Source organism: Podarcis bocagei (assembly GCF_964188305.1).
Source record: "Podarcis bocagei genome assembly, chromosome: 14".
Taxonomy (NCBI): domain Eukaryota; kingdom Metazoa; phylum Chordata; class Lepidosauria; order Squamata; family Lacertidae; genus Podarcis; species Podarcis bocagei.
Window position 1 is genome coordinate 14,035,848 of NC_138139.1, and position 18,089 is coordinate 14,053,936.

The 18,089-nt window shown below is 42.2% G+C and overlaps 1 protein-coding gene across 4 annotated transcripts in view; it reads right to left on the reverse strand.

Moving 5' to 3' along the window:
- CEP152 (centrosomal protein 152) overlaps nucleotides 1-18,089 on the reverse strand; it is a 54,235-nt gene that overhangs the window by 28,527 nt on the left and 7,619 nt on the right. For 2 of the 4 annotated variants that reach the window (XM_081169977.1, XM_081169974.1), the window contains exons 1-11: nucleotides 17,912-18,037; nucleotides 15,321-15,448; nucleotides 12,219-12,310; nucleotides 11,944-12,013; nucleotides 11,446-11,778; nucleotides 10,494-10,653; nucleotides 7,579-7,719; nucleotides 6,327-6,466; nucleotides 5,462-5,662; nucleotides 2,742-2,889; nucleotides 1,049-1,140 (exon numbers count right to left, since the gene is read on the reverse strand). In XM_081169977.1, the coding sequence (XP_081026103.1) occupies nucleotides 1,049-1,140; nucleotides 2,742-2,889; nucleotides 5,462-5,662; nucleotides 6,327-6,466; nucleotides 7,579-7,719; nucleotides 10,494-10,653; nucleotides 11,446-11,778; nucleotides 11,944-12,013; nucleotides 12,219-12,310; nucleotides 15,321-15,422 (1,479 nt within the window). In that variant the 5' untranslated portion in view covers nucleotides 15,423-15,448; nucleotides 17,912-18,037. Of the gene's footprint in view, nucleotides 1-1,048; nucleotides 1,141-2,741; nucleotides 2,890-5,461; nucleotides 5,663-6,326; nucleotides 6,467-7,578; nucleotides 7,720-10,493; nucleotides 10,654-11,445; nucleotides 11,779-11,943; nucleotides 12,014-12,218; nucleotides 12,311-15,320; nucleotides 15,449-17,911; nucleotides 18,038-18,089 lie in introns of those variants that run through there. The other 2 variants (XM_081169975.1, XM_081169976.1) reach the window with 2 other exon arrangements.

An 18,089-nucleotide genomic window follows, 5' to 3' on the forward strand; every position in this document is an offset into this window, starting at 1 on the left:
TCATTGGGCCACTTTATTCTGGAAGTGTCTGACTGCTGTCTATTACAACCGACTGATTACTGGAAGAATCCAGGTGTGACACTCAATGACACTGTCTCCAAGAATTCGGGGCAAATGCCTGGTGGAAAGACTCCTTTGATTCCTGGATTTCAAGAAGATGGGTTGAATGCAAGAGGTGACCCTATGGTATGCACAGATATCTTTGATGGGTAATAAAACTTGGTTTATTCATATTCTTAACGGCAGCACACTTCTCACTATAGATATGTCATTAAGTGCCATTTTCCCACTAGGAAATAAATATAAAGGAAATTTTAAAGTAGGGTAAAGCTCCAGTTCACAATGAATGCATGGGGTGGCCTTTTGTCATGTCTGCCTACATCATCCTCCGTCAGTAAAATGAAACAATCTTATGGTGTGATGAAAGAACACATGGGATAAGGATTACCCTGTATTTTGCACACTGGGCGGGGGAGGGGGGGCGAAATCCCACGTATATTTACTCTGTTGTAATCCTCAATGAGTTGAACAGCAAGCTCCATAGTAAATGAATTTAGGACTGCTGAAATTAGCGACAGTAAAAATAAACCGTTCAGTCTAGTCTCCAACATCACAATGATTTCGGCATACACCGACATACTATTTTTTAGAATGTTTATAAACCATTAAAAAATACCAGGGCAGCAAACTGCAACATATGGGCAGACCAGCATAGAATGCAGCATAAAAAGCTTGGGAAATCAGTGAAGGTTTAGACCTGGCAACAAAAGCATTTCAAGGCTACTGCCAGGCGCACTACCATGGAGAGAGTGTTCCACAAACAAGGCACCATAAGAGAGAAGGCTCTTTCTCCTGTTGTCACATATCCTGTAAATATAGTTTTGAGAAGAGCCTCGCCTGGACATCTGAAGACATAGCTAGGATGGTATAGGGTAAAGTGTTTTTTCAGGTATTTGGAGCCCATGCTGCTTAGAGCTTAGTAGGTAAGCACCTTGAAATAGTGCCCAGGCCAAAATCGTAAAGTATTTAAACAGGATAATAAACCAACCTGCAGAGCCTTATTCATTTCATTGCTTATCAGCTGGACAGACTGGGCTTGCTGAAGCTGCATGCGTAACTGATTTGTCTCCTTCACTAAACCTGAAAAGAAAGAGCTGGAATTAATATATCGTGAGTATACAGTAAGAACGGCAGAGGCAGGGGTTGTCAAGTGACCTTGACTAAGGTCTATTTTGGCATTAAGAAGAATATACATTAATAACTCAAATTAGAAACAGTAATCAGGTAGCAGCATTTTTAAATGTACCCTTTTAAAGATGCACTGAAATGCTGGATTTTTCTACTACAGAGAGGATGTGGACATTATGGCCCTATGTGAATGGAAGGTACTCAAGTTCTCGGTTTTTGGTGTGTTTTTTAAATAAAAAAAATCTTTTCCAGCATTTGAGACTGTGGCAGCTTTATTTCCTTTGAGTTTTTCCTTGCACTTTAAAATAAAAGTAATGATGAGTACATAAGACATGTCCAATGTTTGCTTTTCTTTAGCTTGCCCGAAGCTGAAGGAAACTGTGAAACTCTGCCAAAAAAAACAGGATGAACAAGGCTGGCTTGGTAAAATAGTTAAGTTTTTGGGGTTTTTTTTAAGGAACAAGATGTCTAAATGTATACAGTGGTATCTTTAATGTCACTTACAGAGACATTTCACAGTATTTCTTTAGCCAGCAGGAATATTTTTCAGTGTGGAGTTGGCAGGGCTTATGTCACTTAAGTATCACCTGCCACACTCATCATCACTTATTTACCCTGTTACGCAAGGTTCGCTTAAAAGGAAGTTTTATTCTGCTGAAACTTTCCATCTTTCTCCTTGCAAGAGGCCTCTCACCACCTATGCCACCTAGGTATCTGATCTAGCCGCTTCTTTAGGATGACACCCTAAGCAAAGAAAGTGCTATATGAGCTTCGTCATAATGTATGAGCAATCCAGGATTATTTACATATGATGAGGGGGGCTTTCTTAATTCCTACCTCTCAAATAACTCTTTTTACCACTGATTTGTTGGCCAAGGAATACCTGTACATTTGCCACGGAATCCTAAGTGTTTTTCAGAGGATTCTAGGGCGCAGCATGTATGGTGTTTGTAGGATTTGCTAGGTAAGCTTGTTGGGCCAACTTTTCACCCTACACCAGGGGTTGTCAACCTGGTCCCTACCGCCCACTAGTGGGCGTTTCAAGGTTCTAGGTGGGCGGTAGGGGGTTCTATGGCACAAGATGAATCCTTCTTCCATCGAGCACTGGTGGGCAGTAAGAAATTTCACCATCAAGAAAGATGCATTAGTGGGCGGTAGGTATAAAAAGGTTGATTACTCCTGTACTACACAAACCAAGAATGCATTCCTAGAATGTGCCGATTAATCACCTGCAGCTGTGAATCAACAGCTTTCTGTGATGTCAAATACGCAGGTTACCAGGGCTCTGTTATAGTTGATGTTTCCATTGAGGAAACCTGGAGTTCCTCAGAAACAAATTCAAAAACCAATAACTATCATGCTCAGACGATACTTAAGAATAGCATTAAGCTATTGTCCCAAAGGAACTGACATATGGTTTCTTCATCTGCACCTAGCTTTACTCTAAAGGTTACTGTTTTGAGACTATTGTGATTTTTCAGGCAAATACCTATTCAAAACTTGAGCAGATCTTCATTCATGTTTGCCGCCAAAACAATGCCAATATGACAAACCTGTCTGCAGAAGATTTGCACACTGGTTTTGGCTTTCTTCTAGACTTCTTGAGAGCCGACTGATAATTTCATTTTTTTCCATTTTGCTTTCCTCAAGAGTTCTTTCAAGTTGTTTCACATGTTCCTTTAGATGGCAGCAAAGTTCTGACTGATAAAAGAATTGTATAAAAAGTTTCCAATCAATACCTTTACAAAAAATTTATGCCACTTTCCCGCTCCAAAAAGGACTCAAATAAGCTTACATTAAAACACAATTACCAAACTAACAGCAGCATCACAGAACAACAGCACAAAAGAGGCAAAACAGGTAAGCAATAGAATCAAAAGCTTAAAGATAAATGTATTTGAAAATAAACAGCAAGCAACACAAACAAACACCAGAATGGGTGTCCATATAGGCTACACTGTTCCCAATCCAGTTTAATATTAAAATCATCCATACTTCACAATTGGGTTTGGGGGGGATGTGGAACACAAAAACATAAAACTATTTACATATTGTCAATTAAATAACACAACAATTGAAAAAAAATGTATAGACATTTTGTTTTTTTCATTCCATTGTAAGCCATCTACTTCATCTTCTGGATCTCAGATTTATACCAGCAGTGAAAAAGTTATTATTATGACCAGTTATTATTATTTATTTTTTAATTAATCCACTCTACTTCAGTTGAAATTCCTAAAGTATGTCATTTGGGTGCTATTAACATTTTTGCTTCAATTAGCAATTCACCACCAAACTACCATGTTCTGATTGTTATTATTATTTTAAGATGTAACTTCTTTTTTGAGTAACAGACACAATGGTATATTACCGTATTTTTCGTCCTATAGGGCGCACCGGCCCGTAAGACGCACCTCGGTTTTTTGGGGGGCGGGGGAAATTAATAAAAATATTTATTTCCACCCCCCCCAGCCGCGGCTGCTGCCCCAAGCCTTGCGCACACCTGCCCGAAGCACGGGGCACCCTCCGGAGGGCTCCCCGTGCTTTGGGCTGCAGGCTGCCTCCCCAAGCATTGCGCGTCCGGCGGGACCTCCCGCCGGGCGCGCAAGGCTTGCGGACACTCGCCCGAAGCACGGGGAGCCCTCCGGAGGGCTCCACGTGCTTCGGGCGGAAGGCTGCCGCCCCAAGCCTTGCGCGCCCGGCAGGACCTCCCGCCGGGCTTGCAAGGCTTGCGGACACTCGCCCGAAGCACGGGGAGCCCTCCAGAGGGCGCCCTGTGCTTCGGGCTGCAGGCTGCTGCCCGCAAGCCTTGTGAGCCCGCGGGAACTCCTGTCGGGCTCGCAAGGCTTGCGGATAGCTTCCTGATGCCGCTCGTTCTCCAGGCTTCAGCGAAAGCCTGCATTCGCCCCATAGGACGCACACACATTTCCCCTTCATTTTTGGAGGGGAAAAAGTGCGTCCTATGGGGCGAAAAATACGGTATATCCAATCATATTTTACATATTTTCCAGAATATATTTTGCACAGGATTATACATCATATGCTCCTGCCAACCTAGCAATTCAAAAGCACGTCAAAGTGCAAGTAGATAAATAGATACCGCTCCAGCGGGAAGTTAAACGGTGTTTCCGTGAGCTGCTCTAGTTTGCCAGAAGTGGCTTAGTCATGCTGGCCACATGATCCGGAAGCTGTACGCCGGCTCCCTCAGCCAATAAAGCGAGATGAGCACTGCAACCCCAGAGTCGGCCACGACTGGACCTAATGGTCAGGGGTCCCTTTACCTTTATACATCATATAATCTGCTTCACTAGTGATTTTTTTTTTTTTTAAGGGAGGGAGGGGGAAGGAAAAGAAAAATTGAAACAAGGCTTTAGGATGGTTCAGGTATCACAAACTTAGTCCAATATACTGTGGTTTCTTAAAGGAGCTGTTGCAAGGATAGCTTGCTCCTGGCTTGATATATGAAGCTACTCTTAGAGTTATTGCTATTGCCTCTTGAGCTTTTTGTGGGATGAATCAACTTTCTTTTCAGCCACATCCTTCAAAATGGTGCCTCCAGCACGCAGCCAGGAGGGTGGCTTTTTTCCTCATGTGGGTGTAGAAAGAGGCAGGAACAGAAAAAGAATAAAAGGAGTGCCTAAATCTTTTTTTTTTAGTTTAGACCACCCCCTTCTCAGATTTCATATCTTTTGTTATGTCAGTTGGTAAAGTCTCTTTAAGGTTTTAAATCACTTCTTTAGTAAATAAAAATGAAGGTGGGGAAGTATGAACCAGTCCCAAAGATGGATGCTTTTGATAATTGAATTTTATCAACGTTAAGAGCAATGTCCTCCAGGGGCCTCTGGTGGTGACTCTGGGAAACTGCAGCCCAATTTAGAAAGAGAAAAATGGCTGTTCTAGGAGTGGTGGGGCAGGAAAGAAAGCTGGAGTATAAACAATTTGAAGTCAAGTGATCCCCAATTTTTAAGAATGATTTGCTGAATGAGATCTTCAGCATTACGGAATCTAGTCAAAGCAGGTCCATGACTGGAAGTCAAAGGAGTGAGGATAGTTACCACCATCTGTTTCAATTTCTAAAATAAAGGAGAAAGCCACTGAAGACAACTGAGCTCTGTGGTTTTGTAGTTTCCATGCATTCCGTATGCTTCCCTTCCAAGTGTATTTTCAAATGGAGAGTTGGTATTTAGAATCTTTGTCAGATGGAAAAAGCAGAACATCGCAACGTTTCATGCCCTCTGTGTGATATTTTCAATATTGTAAACCTCAATCTGACCTGCTCCTGGAATGCTATATTCCTAGCATCCAGTTTCTGCTGCAAAGACAAGGCTTGTTCTTCATGTTTCTGTTTCAGCGCTGCAACGATCGCCTCATGCTGCTCTCTTGCACGCTGGAGGGTGTCAGAGCGTCGAAGTTCCAAGAGCTGCTGCTGCATGGTTTCCATTGCAACTTCTGCAACTTTAGATTGTTTGATCAGCTACAAAATCAAACAGGAACACGTGTTAGTTCAAAATGATTCTCTAGCCACCTTAAAAAAAATAACATTCTTGACATAATTTCTCTGGTTACAAAGTATTCCTCAACTTCTTAAATAGAATGCCATATCATATGTTATGAAGCAAGTATCACGCAACTATATTTGGCTAAGAATATCCATAATAATCAGGTTTTTTAAAAATGCTAATACATAATAAAAGGCCAGTTTTGCTTGGAAATGTGGACTGTTTGCATACTTCTTTCCCAAAGCAATTGACAGCACGTCGTTTTCTTCAAGACCATGATGTCACACACTTTTCTTAGTCCCTGATTAATTTCTGGATGATTACTGTTTCTCCAAGATTTTGCTACCAAACGTTATCTGAGATGCTAACAACAATGAGATACAAGAAGCCTTTGATTGTTCTTTATCTGCTGCTTAATATGATCTAACAGCATTATAATTGGATTTAGTTGCAGACTGTATCCTGTAATTCTGCTTTTAGTATCTCTGATATCTTTCCAAACAATCCTAATCCATTTGAGTCCTACTATATATGGGTGATGGCTCTCTTTTCTTTATGACATCACCAACAAAATTCTGAAATGTTGCAGTACTTTGGCAAATCTTTTAATAACTATGAGAATTGTAATAGTTACCGTACCTGCTCCTCATTGGCAGCTAGCGTCTGAATTTGGGTTTCTAAAGCTTTTATTTGGCCTTCAAGCTGAATTTCCCTTTCTTTGGCATTTAGATGGAGTTTTTGACTTTCCTGGAGACTGAGACACATGCCATCTTTTTCATCTTTTTTAAAAAAGAAAGAAAAATATTTAAAACCGCTAGATTAAGTTTGAGGGGGTGGGGGAAAAGGACTACGATGTCTACCTGTCAAAATGGCCCATGGGTGGTGGGGAGACCAAACGATCTTGCCCACTGGTTGAATCCTGTTCCCTCCCCCTGAAATAGTCAGTCCCTGCTCACACACAATTGTAAACATTAATACAATGATCAGCATGGAAAGAATGAACACACAATTTGTCTCTAATGAAGTAGTTTAATTTTAGGGTCCAGATTGGTGTAGTTTTAATTTAATGAACACACAAATTACAGTTCGGACAATAAATGACAGCAAAATAACAGTGTGCTGCTTTGTTTTGTTTATTACTTGTAATAGGCACTTCAATATTAACTCTTGCATATCTGGTCCTCTTACTGCCCTTTTGGCATTTTATCTTTGTTATTTCCCAAACTTCTAACACACCTCTGCCAAGAATGCAAGTGATCTTGGTCAATAATCCCAAGTGGGAGTGAACTGGGGAAAACAGCCTCAAATTCCAAATGAGGATTCCTTCTGGATCTAATATAGCCTACGGGCAGGGGGCTCCCCACCACTGCCAGAGAAGAAAATATTTTACTTTTAATAATAATAATAATAATAATAATTTTTTATTTATACCCCGCCCTCCCCAGCCAAGGCCGGGCTCAGAGCGGCTTACAAGCAATAATAAAAACAAGATGAGTGATTACAACTTAAAAACAAAAATAAAATACATTAAAATAATGGAACATTAAAATATTAAAATGGAGCCTCATTGCAGGAGAAGGAAAAGAAAAAAGAAAAAGGGGGGCGGAGGGAATCAAATTGGCTCCAAGCCAAAGGCCAGGCGGAACAACTCTGTCTTACAGGCCCTGCGGAAAGAGATCAGATCCTGCAGGGCCCTGGTCTCATGAGACAGAGCGTTCCACCAAGTTGGGGCCAGTGCTGAAAAGGCCCTGGCTCTGGTTGAAGCCAATCTAACTTCCTTAGGGCCTGGGACCACTAGGGTGTTGTTATTTATGGACCTATTAAGGGAGCTAGAATCTTCACAAACCAAACCAAAACTCTGCAGGTTCCTCCCCAAGGCAAAGAGATTTACCTTTTACAATTGCAAGCTGATGAGACAGATGCCGAATCTGCTGGGCTCTTTCTTCCAGCTGGTTATTAAGTTCTTCCAGTTTTCTTCCTTTTGCTTTATTAAGAACCTGAAGTTGCAGAATCTGCATGTTGTCTGGAGAATCTGTCAATTCAGATACAACTTCCAAACATCAGATATTAAAATATGCATGGTTTCCTCAACTAATATAAATATGGCCATATTTTTTTTAATGGAGGGATCATTATATCTTGATAAAAATATCAGAAGCTTTGCCTTTTGATTCCCCCCCCCCACCCCAATTAGATGGCAGAGCCAACTATGAAGCTTATATGCAGGGATCCAAATATTTAAACTCCAAAAACCCCACAAATGAAGTCTTTGCTGTCCCAGAGCTGCTGGGCAAGCAACTTTGCCTACAACATTCTGGCATTTAAGTGGTATATTAATTACTAAAATAAATTGAGGGAACTCAACCCACCAGGCAATAGCACTGTGGCTGCCTGCAATATGACCATTCACATAGACTTCTTCCTTCCTAGTTCCCATTCAGTTTTTGTTTATGAATCTTACACAAATCATATGATGGAAAGTCAGAGAGCCTTCCACAAGATCAACGGCGGGGCGGTCTGAGCGCGTGTCTTGTGAGGCTTGTTGTGAGCATGTTGCTTGAAGGGTGTGTTCATGGCTGGCTGGTTTATCTGCCAGAGAAGGCCCCTTCAGGATGTGACCGATTTTTTGTTCTGCTGGCAAATAGTGAGGCAATCACTGCAGCAACTATCAGAGCCTGTGTTTATTATGGGTAGGAAATGTCTGAAAGCTGCTCACTGTGAAGGCAGTACACCTTGCAATATACACCTAATAAAAGGGCTACCTCTGCCAAGATGCAAAGCTCTATTTTGTAGGGATGGGTAAACATAAATGCTGGCCTGAGTGTGCAGAGCTGTTGAAATAGCTGTTACTCTGTCATAGACTAGAATGAGAGTGTGTGTATGTGTGTGTGTACACACACACATATATATATACCCACACCCACCCTTAATTCACCTTGCTATGATAGGATGAAATGATACAAAGCGCTTTGTTCTTTCGATGTGTGTCCTAACTGCCCTTCTGAAATCTAGCATGTGCCAAGATTGCTCTATAGGGTGGGAGAAGTGCAGGAAAAAGGATAGAAATATTAATTCCTAGGTACTGTGGAAAGTGGTGCTGGTTTCTGTGTGAAATGTAGGGTCTGTATGAAGAATCACATTGTCCTTGAGAAACAGTTCTTTTTTCATTGAGAGAGCCTTGAACGCCTGGCTGAGGTAATACTACCTGGAATGCTACTTTTAAGGAGAGTAGGCGCAGAGAAACCAATCTGGTGGGTTCAAAAGGAGGCTGACCTAGCACCTTCGGGTCCATGTGTAGTCTCCAACTCAGAAATCTGTGAACTGTTGGTCAGCTAAGGAGTGCTGCCCTTCTGAGGAATCTTTTCACTTGCAGATGTGGCCAACAGACCTGTGGCTCACCTGGGATAGCACTGAAGTTAGTGCAGAAACTTGGTGTCTGAGTGTTGGGCTTGAGGCCCTGTTCCACGCCAGATTATAGGAACTGCATGAACTCTGAAGCCAGGTTCCAGTTTGCCCATCCACTGTCTATGGCACCATCTGGAAAAGGCTCCCCACAAAAGGCCTCATAAATCCAGTTACAGTGGTGCCTCGCAAGACGAAATTAATCCGTTCCGAGAGTCTCTTCGTCTAGCGGCTTTTTCGCCTTGCGAAGCAACCCTATTAGCGGCTTAGAGCTATTAGCGGTTTAGCAGCTATTAGTGGTTTAGCGGCTATTAAAGGCTTAGCGGATTAGCGGCTAAAAGGCTATTAGCGGCTTAGCGGCTTAGAAAAAGGGGGGGAGCGGAAAAAAATCGGAACACTCGCAAGATGTTTTCGTCTTGCAAAGCAAGCCCATAGGGAAAATCGTCTTGCGAAGCAGCTCAAAAATGGAAAACCCTTTCGTCTAGCGGGTTTTCCGTCTTGCGAGGCATTCGTCTTGCGGGGCACCACTGTAGTTGATGCCTTCTGGAGGCCAGAATTGTGTCAATCACCTGTGTAGCACATCCAGTCTTCTGGAGTCTTTGCCTCTCAACCTGAGAGAGGTCCAATATTGGCCTGGATTTTGGAAAAGGCAGTGTCCACTCTGCTGGCTAGATATAGTCTGATGAGATAGTCTGTTGTACTGTGCTGTGCTACAATCAAGGCCAGGTTTTCTTTTGCAAAGATAAGGAAAGCTTGTGCCTCTTTTAGGAGCAAGCGTGATCTGCCGTCCCCTTGGTATTCTAGGTGTGCTTTTGTGGTTGTGTCTTCTGTCAGGACCAACACTTTTGTGGCAAATGGTGACTGTGAAGTGTCTTGGTGCTAGACTGACTGCCCTGAGCACTAGCCAGTTTATGGTGTGTGTTGCTTCACTGCTTGACCAAGTTGTTTGCGCCCCTTAACGTTGGCAGTGTGCATTTGGTTAGCTAGGATGGATCCAGCCACCAGGTCAGACTGTTTCACCAGCTTGTGTGTGCATCTTCATCACTGCAAAGGTTTTTCCAGTTGGGAGCCAAAGAAGACAGTAAAGAAGGAAACGAAGTTAGGGTTGTTGTTGTTTTTTAGAAAATACTTCAGAAAAAGAGCAATAAAGAGAAAAGGGCAAAGATAGGGTGGTAGGAGGAAAGGAAGCCAGCACAGAACACTGACAAAGAGAGCAGAGCAGAGGAAATACAACCACTTTAGGAGAAGGCAGAGACTAAACTGAAGAAGCCTAAAGGGAAAAGCACATATAGATCAACTAGTCACATGCCCCTGACTTAGGCAAATCACAGGGCACCACCATCTATAAGGATATCTCATCTGCTACCCATAGAACATCAATTCTTAGAATAATTAACAACTTACCCTCACCAGTACCCAAAAATTCTTGTTGCATCTCTTCAAATGCGTCATTTCTTCTTGTTGCATCCGGAGAAATAGGGACTGATTGCTGGATGTTATTCTGGTATGGCTTATATACTACTTTGTAAGGCTCCACAGTTGTTTCTGAAGTGCCACATTGCAACTACAACAGAAAAACATAATTTCTTTAAAAAGTAAGTCACTTCTTACATTTGTTATCAGAGTTGCAATACCAAATTATGAAATATACATGTACTGTATAGTGCCACATATAAAGGAAGCATATATAAGCCCCATTTTTCCCTTTAATACATATGACTGGATTCCTACTCCTTGCCTCTCGTCACTCATGTACTTTATTTTTTTATTTTATTTGTTTTTTTCTGTTGTTGTTTTTTACAAAGTAATAATCATAAATAAATAAGAATAAAAGTATGCACCCCACCACCAAGACCATTCCATTGTAACTATCCAACCTCCCAAAATTTCACCACCTCTTGCAATGGTTTGACCCCTTTCCATTTTAACAGTACAAATTCTACAAACACCTTCCATATCTCCTCAAAAATATTTCTCCTGCGTATTCCTCGTCTTACCTTAATGGCACATGTTAATTTATCATTAATAGCTATATCCCACACCTCTTTATATGCTCATGTACTTAAAAGAAAACACTTCCTGTATTTTCTATTTGTTTCGGATACCAGGCTCAAACAATATGTGAAATGTAGTACCCCAAGACCTTAATTTGGAAACCATTACTTGGAAAGCAGCCCTAACAATTTCAACAGAGCTTAGACCCAACTCAGAAGTGCCAGATTTGCTATTTGAAAGTTACAAACTGACTTAATCTTGAGGTTGTAGTTTTCTTGCAATGCCACTAGTTTTTACAGCTTTGGAAGATGAGTTTCAGGAAATGAGAAGACAAAATAGCAGCTTCAAAGAGTCTACATACCTTCAGGTTTTCCTTCTTAGCATCAATGAAATTGTCTGTTTTGCTGTGTTGCTTACTGAACTCTTGCTGGTGGCCGTTTGTGTATGGCCTAAAGTTTTCTGGAAGGTGATATATATTGTCTTGTTGGTAGTGGCTAGATGCTTTAAACCCATCTCCTCCCAGATACACTTCATCAGATCCATCCTCACTAGCTCTGCCAGAAATCTCATACATGCTTTTATCTTCATCTTCATTGTGATGCTCTGACCAGTCACTGCCATGCATTTCACCTTGGAAGTTGCCTTGGTCATACAAAAAGCGCTCAGCATACAAATTCTGACCCTGTTCATAGTCCTGTGAATAAAGTTAGTTAGCACAACTGGGTACTAGTTATGTTACAGCTAGAAACGTTTGAAAGACAACATGAATAAATTATTATTTTGCAAACCTGAGCAAAGATAAAGATAAACAAGCAAGAAAGCATGCCAATCTGGTCCACTGTATGTCGTATTAACTTACACTTGGTGGATTTGTTGCAACTGGATGATCATTCCATCTGTTGGCATCCTGATCCCAGGGTTTCTGCACTCTATAAAGAAAGTACATGGAGCCATAGGAAACACATGAGCATATGTAGCATTATTGTGATATATATATTACTAGCTGAACTTTTTTCTTCATCTGGCCTCCTACTCAGGCAGTTGATGTTGCTCATACAGTTACTGTGAGTGCCATTTGAAAATTTCAACACTGTCAGGAGTGGGTGGAGGATAATAAAGAGTCAAGTTTCTTACTGTTCATGGTCCTCAGGTGCACTGTAATCAGAGAGGTGATCTCCGCTGTCTTCTAGCATATCATGGGGAAGGTCTGTTAATAGCTGCTGCAACTGAAATAAGACTTATTATAGTTACATAAACATGCAGAAGATTGGACTAGATGAGCCCCAGGGTCCCTTCCAACTCTACAATTCTATATTTATTTGATTCTATGGAGCACATATCCACTAACTCGACTTGTGCTTAAGCCAAAGAGGTTTCGGCATCTTCAATACCAAAGGAATTAAACTGAGGAGAAGGCATGCTAAATTGTTCTGAAAACGCCATACCATTATAATATTGCCACCACAGCACATATTATTCTTTCTCTGCTGGGCCATGAACATTTGCACAAAAAGTATGGAAGAGATTCATTCTCATAAACAAGGCAGGTAAGATGGAATAGAACCATAGTAACACATTCATTTATGGGAGCTGACCTATTGCACAACCTACACATAGATGCCTTTGAGGGGCATGCTTTGCTGCTACCCAAAACAGTAAGCAAGATTAGAATTCATTAACTTGTTCAGCACAAAGTTGCACATCGGAAATATATCTCTAAGATTGTAGTTCAGACAATTAGGTTGGATACAGACATGGCTGCAGCAGAACTCTGCAAACTGGATGCTTCATAGGCAGAGAAGGAAGCTGTTGTCGTTGTTGCTACTAGTTGCCCCCGCATCTCCTTATACTACACCCCCATGACTGCAAGAATCTGCTCTGGAAGGTTTGTGGACCCTTTGAAAGTGTGGGAGACAGTGCTGTGGGATGCAGCAGATGTCTCTGTTGGATCAGAGTCCCTTTGGAGAATGGTAAGACTGTTTGCAGATTAGACACTCTGGACCCAACGCCTGTAACTGACTACTTGAAAATAATCAGGAGCGATACGTCACCCAATCACCAGTTTCTTTGTATGAGCTTAAAGGTAAAGGTAAAGGAACCCCTGACCATTAGGTCCAGTCGTGACCGACTCTGGGGTTGCGGCACTCATCTCGCTTTATTGGCAGAGGGAGCCAGCGTACAGCTTCCGGGTTATGTGGCCAGCATAACTAAGCCGCTTCTGGCAAACCAGAGCAGTGCACGGAAACGCCATTTGCCTTCCCGCCAGAGTGGTACTTATTTGGAGCCGAGCCATTTCCTACAGCTTCCACCTACTAACATCGGATGCTCGAATTAGAGGTGGTTTTTCCAATCTGATCCTAAGAGATATTCATAATTCTCCTTGGAAAACTACAATTAACCTCAAATTCCGCTCTCTTCTCAATTTGAACTGTAAAACTGTCCTTAACTTAGAGTGTATCAGCCCGGCGGCCCTACCTCTAATTAAAAAGAAACTACAGCAACTTGATTTTTCTAACACAGCTTCCTATGCAAGAGGACCGTGTTCAGGCCTAGCCCTAGCTATTCCACCCCCTGAAGGGATCCCTCTATACTGCTTCACAATTTCTTCGGAGGCTAAGCGTAGGGCCTTTACCTGTGCCCGTCTCAACTGTTTTCCTACAGCAGTTCTGTCGGGTCGTTATTCCAGAGTTCCCATTGCAAATAGAACATGCTCTTGTAATGACACGGCCCTGGAGACTATGGACCATGTAATGCTCTTCTGTCCCAACTGGACAGATGAAAGATCTCGGTTTTTAACCCCCCTAGTGAATAAGCTTCATCTCCCAATCCAGCCTTGGATAGTGTCCCTCTTTCTGCAGGATTCTGATTGTTGGATTACCGAGATGACAGCAAACTTCCTGCTTAGTGTGATGAAGAGGAAAGCGGCACCAACGTCTTCTTTAACACCACAGCTGCAGTCGATACGCCGCACAACCGAACGAAGTCCCAAGTAGCCTTTTTGTACAAGGACAATCGAACTAGGACATATCTGAGGAGCTGAAGGACCCTTTAACGGTCCTCCTCCAGCCTCAACAGTTGTTTTTGTTTGTTTGTTTGTTTGTTTGTTAAAGTAATCGCCCAGGACGATATCTACCTTTACCTCCCCACCCCTATTTTATGTTGTTATCTCAATGTATATTATGCTATGGCCACACGGCTAATGCAATAAATAAAGATGATGATGTGCTTTCGAACTGCTAGGCTGGCAGGAGCAGGGACCGAGCAACAGGAGCTCACCCCGTCGCAGGGATTCGAACCGCTGACCTTCTGATCAGCAAGTCCTAGGCTCTGTGGTTTAACCCACAGCGCCACCCGCGTCCCTTGTATGAGCTTATCACTCCATTCCTCACATTTCTCAGAATGCAGGGTGGGGAACTCTCCCCCATCCCCCTGTCTGTCTCTCACACCCACACACAGAGTTCTCCATCTCAACTCCTAGATGACTTAGAGAAGCCAGGACAGGTAGCTGATTTGAATGTTGCACTGTTTGTCTTGACATGACATTATATTGATATGCAAGCCTGCCTGAGGGAAGAGTGTGTGGCAAAAGCTATCCTATCCTCCTGGCCTGAATACTGCCTCCTGCTCTGCTCCAGGAATTGATGGAGGGTGGGGTTTTATCAAAGGTAAAGGAACACCCACAACTGCTGCTGACTTCAGAAAGGAGTTGCTGCTCTTGCTGTCTAGACAGAACTATATAACTGCATTACAAGAATGGTAACCTGAAGATCATCTGTTTGAGCCTGCTCTTGCCTTCTCCCTCCCATGCCTTTTCTTCGTATGTCGTGGCTTTCTAGATTATGAGTCTCTATAACCAATTTTTGTAGGCCACTCTGGGAGCGTTTCTGGCTAAATAACAAGGAATAAATGCTTTAAATAAGTAATATGCAATGGAACATACAAAACTTGGGAACCCTATAATTTTACTTCGAAGCTGGAGTGGGTGGTAATAATGTAACATTATTTCAACTGAAGTATCATGATAGGAAACCAATACTGCACTTCTCTAAGTATTTTTTTTTTTAAAAAGCCAGAAAATACTGTGAATGTAGAACTTAAGTCTCTGCAGGACCAACCTTTCTTTTGGGAGGGAAGAGCTACAGGCCACTTACATCTCTCAGAATACCCTTCCTCAGTATTTCTTTGTTGAGGAAGTTACTTTTCAGCAACTAACTAAAATAAACTTTCTTTACTTACTTGGAGCAAGGAATCCTGTATAGAGTGCACCTGTTCTTCCAAACCTTCAGTGAGGTTTTGGTACTTAGAATGGATCTCAACTGATACATCTGTGCAGTACATTTTCTTTTTTTCACGCTACTAGAAAACTGTACACAACATAAGCGATTATGGTGTTTTAAATTAGATACCCAATTTTTCTTCATCCTAAAACTAGCAAAGCCTATACATGTTTATTAAAGCATCAGCCCACAAAAAGAATAACGGGCAAATAGGAGAAGTGCCTCTCTCATATTTTAGAGTGGGATTAAAGGTAAAAGTAAAGGGACCCCTGACCATTAGGTCCAGCCGTGACCGACTCTGGGGTTGCGGCGCTCATCTCGCTTTATTGGCTGAGGGAGCCAGCGTACAGCTTCTGGGTCATGTGGCCAGCATGACTAAGCCGCCTCTGGTGAACCAGAGCAGCACACAGAAACGCCGTTTACCTTCCCGCCAGAGCGGGTACCTATTTATCTACTTGCACTTTGACATGCTTTCGAACTGCTAGGCTGGCAGGAGCAGGGACCGAGCAACGGGAGCTCACCCCGTCGCGGGGATTCAAACCGCCGACCTTCTGATCGGCAAGTCCTAGACTCTGTGGTTTAACCCACAGCGCCACCCGCGTCCCACTAGAGTGGGATTACTATATTAAAAATAAAGGGGGTAACCACATAAGTAAGACTGCATCAAAACCACCAGGAGAACTATACCTCTTCTTTTTGGCATGACAATCAAGATTCTAAACTTATCAAATATACTACACATTGTCATCTAAATGTTCTCAGACGTTCCAAGCTATACACTATCAACACCTTTTTGTTCAATGTTTACAATTACTATTTCTATATAGACTAGGGCTTCAGCATTGCACAGTATTGAGGACTTCAGAACTGGAGTGAAGTAGATGAGTTTCTTCTAAAGATCCACTCATAAGAGTCAGCTGGAGGGGAGCAGGAAACCTTTGGAGAGCGGAGGATGCTGGAACTGGATGAGTTAAGGTATATAAGAACAGAGAGAGTAGGCTGAGCAAGGCCATGGAAGGTTTTGAAAGCAAAACTGAGGACCTTGTGCAGGATTTGGGAACTGATAGGAAGTCAGTGTAGGGATTTAAGGAATATGATGATGACACGAGAGGTGAATAATTTTAGTAGCAGAGCGCTGGAAAAATGTGAGTTGACCAACGTGAGACAATAGAAGGCCAGAAGTGGGAATACAAAATATGCCTAAGACATTGATTCATTTTTGCTGGGGGAGGGGCAGGGAGAAAGGAAGGGCTGCATTTTTATACTGTTGTAAAGGAGAAAAGATTGTGCCTGTTGTACAAGGATTTCAGATCATCTCTATGGATCTCCAGCTGTTTTGGGACTATAGTTCCCATCATCCCTGACCACTGGTCCTGCTAGCTAGGGATGATGGGAGTTGTAGTCCAACAACAGCTGGAGACAAAGTTTGGGAAACCCTGCTCTATGGATTAGAAGAGGGATGGAGAATCTCAAGGCCAGAGACCAAATGCAGCCCTCTCCTTCTGGCCCTTAGGACTATTTGTAGGCAACAGGCTCTTCCTGGCCCTGCTCTCCACCAGCAAGTGTTTTGCCTGGCTGGAATGTGCCCTTTACTATAATAATCCCTCTTGTTAGGCTGGATGAAGATATAACTATAGATTGATAAATACACAGTGTGCGTGTGTATACCTCTCACTTTTCTGTGGCTGGAATATAGTCTGCTACATTAAGCTAAGAAATCACACCCACTGTCATGCCCGCTTTTACATCCAGACTTGCTCACTACTGCCATACAGTCCCCCTTCTTCCTGGCATGCTTACGTCAGAGGTTTTGGGATAGGGGGTTTATAGAAAAATGTCTAATCAAGCAGTATGAAGTGGTAGTACAGCCCATAAACATGTTTACACCTCTGCGAAAATTAGGGAAGCATGTCACCATCCCGGTGGAAGGCAGGGAATTAATTTAGTTAGTAATCAGCATACCTAAAGGAGGGAAAGTTGGGAGTTTTTGAAGCCACAGAAGGTGGCTTCAAAAAAACAAACAAAAATCAAGGGGCTCGTGAATTGCATTTGATATCTGAACACGAATGCATTCTGGCAAATTATCCTAGCTTACTACTTTGAGATAAATACTGTAGCTGTGATACTGTGAAAGCCAATAGCAAGGTGGATTAAGTGGGACAGGAAGCATATCCATCAAGGAATACTTCCCCCCTTTAATGACCAAAGTAGACAAGAAGCAAAACAAATTCTATGCTGATTATTTAGCATTAATGCAACAATGACAGGAGATTGTACTGGTCAGCTGATGGTGGTGTAAGAGCCACTCTGGTTCTCTAGGACTAAATCAATACAAGTATCTTGCTGCAATGCAATTAACCAGCAATAGTTTTCCTATAAGCCCTCTTGACACAACTCCATTTAGAAATTAGCAGATCTGTGTGTTTTTTCTCTCTCCACAAAATATACAGAACTCTCAGAGAAAACTGATACACAGCAAAATCAGTTACATGTACAACAAGCACCCTAAAACACTAAATAAATTAAACTAAATGTATAAGAAACACATACTGAAGTGCTGCATAGAACAGCAGAATCTCTCTTCATAACCAAGAGAGGCACCCACATTCCTAAATACTCCAGATAAGAGAAGGCATAATTCACAGTTCTGTTACAACAGCTGACTCCAACATGTACAAAAGCTTAAGAAATAGCAAATGACAAAAGCACTTTATTTAAAGGTGTTTTT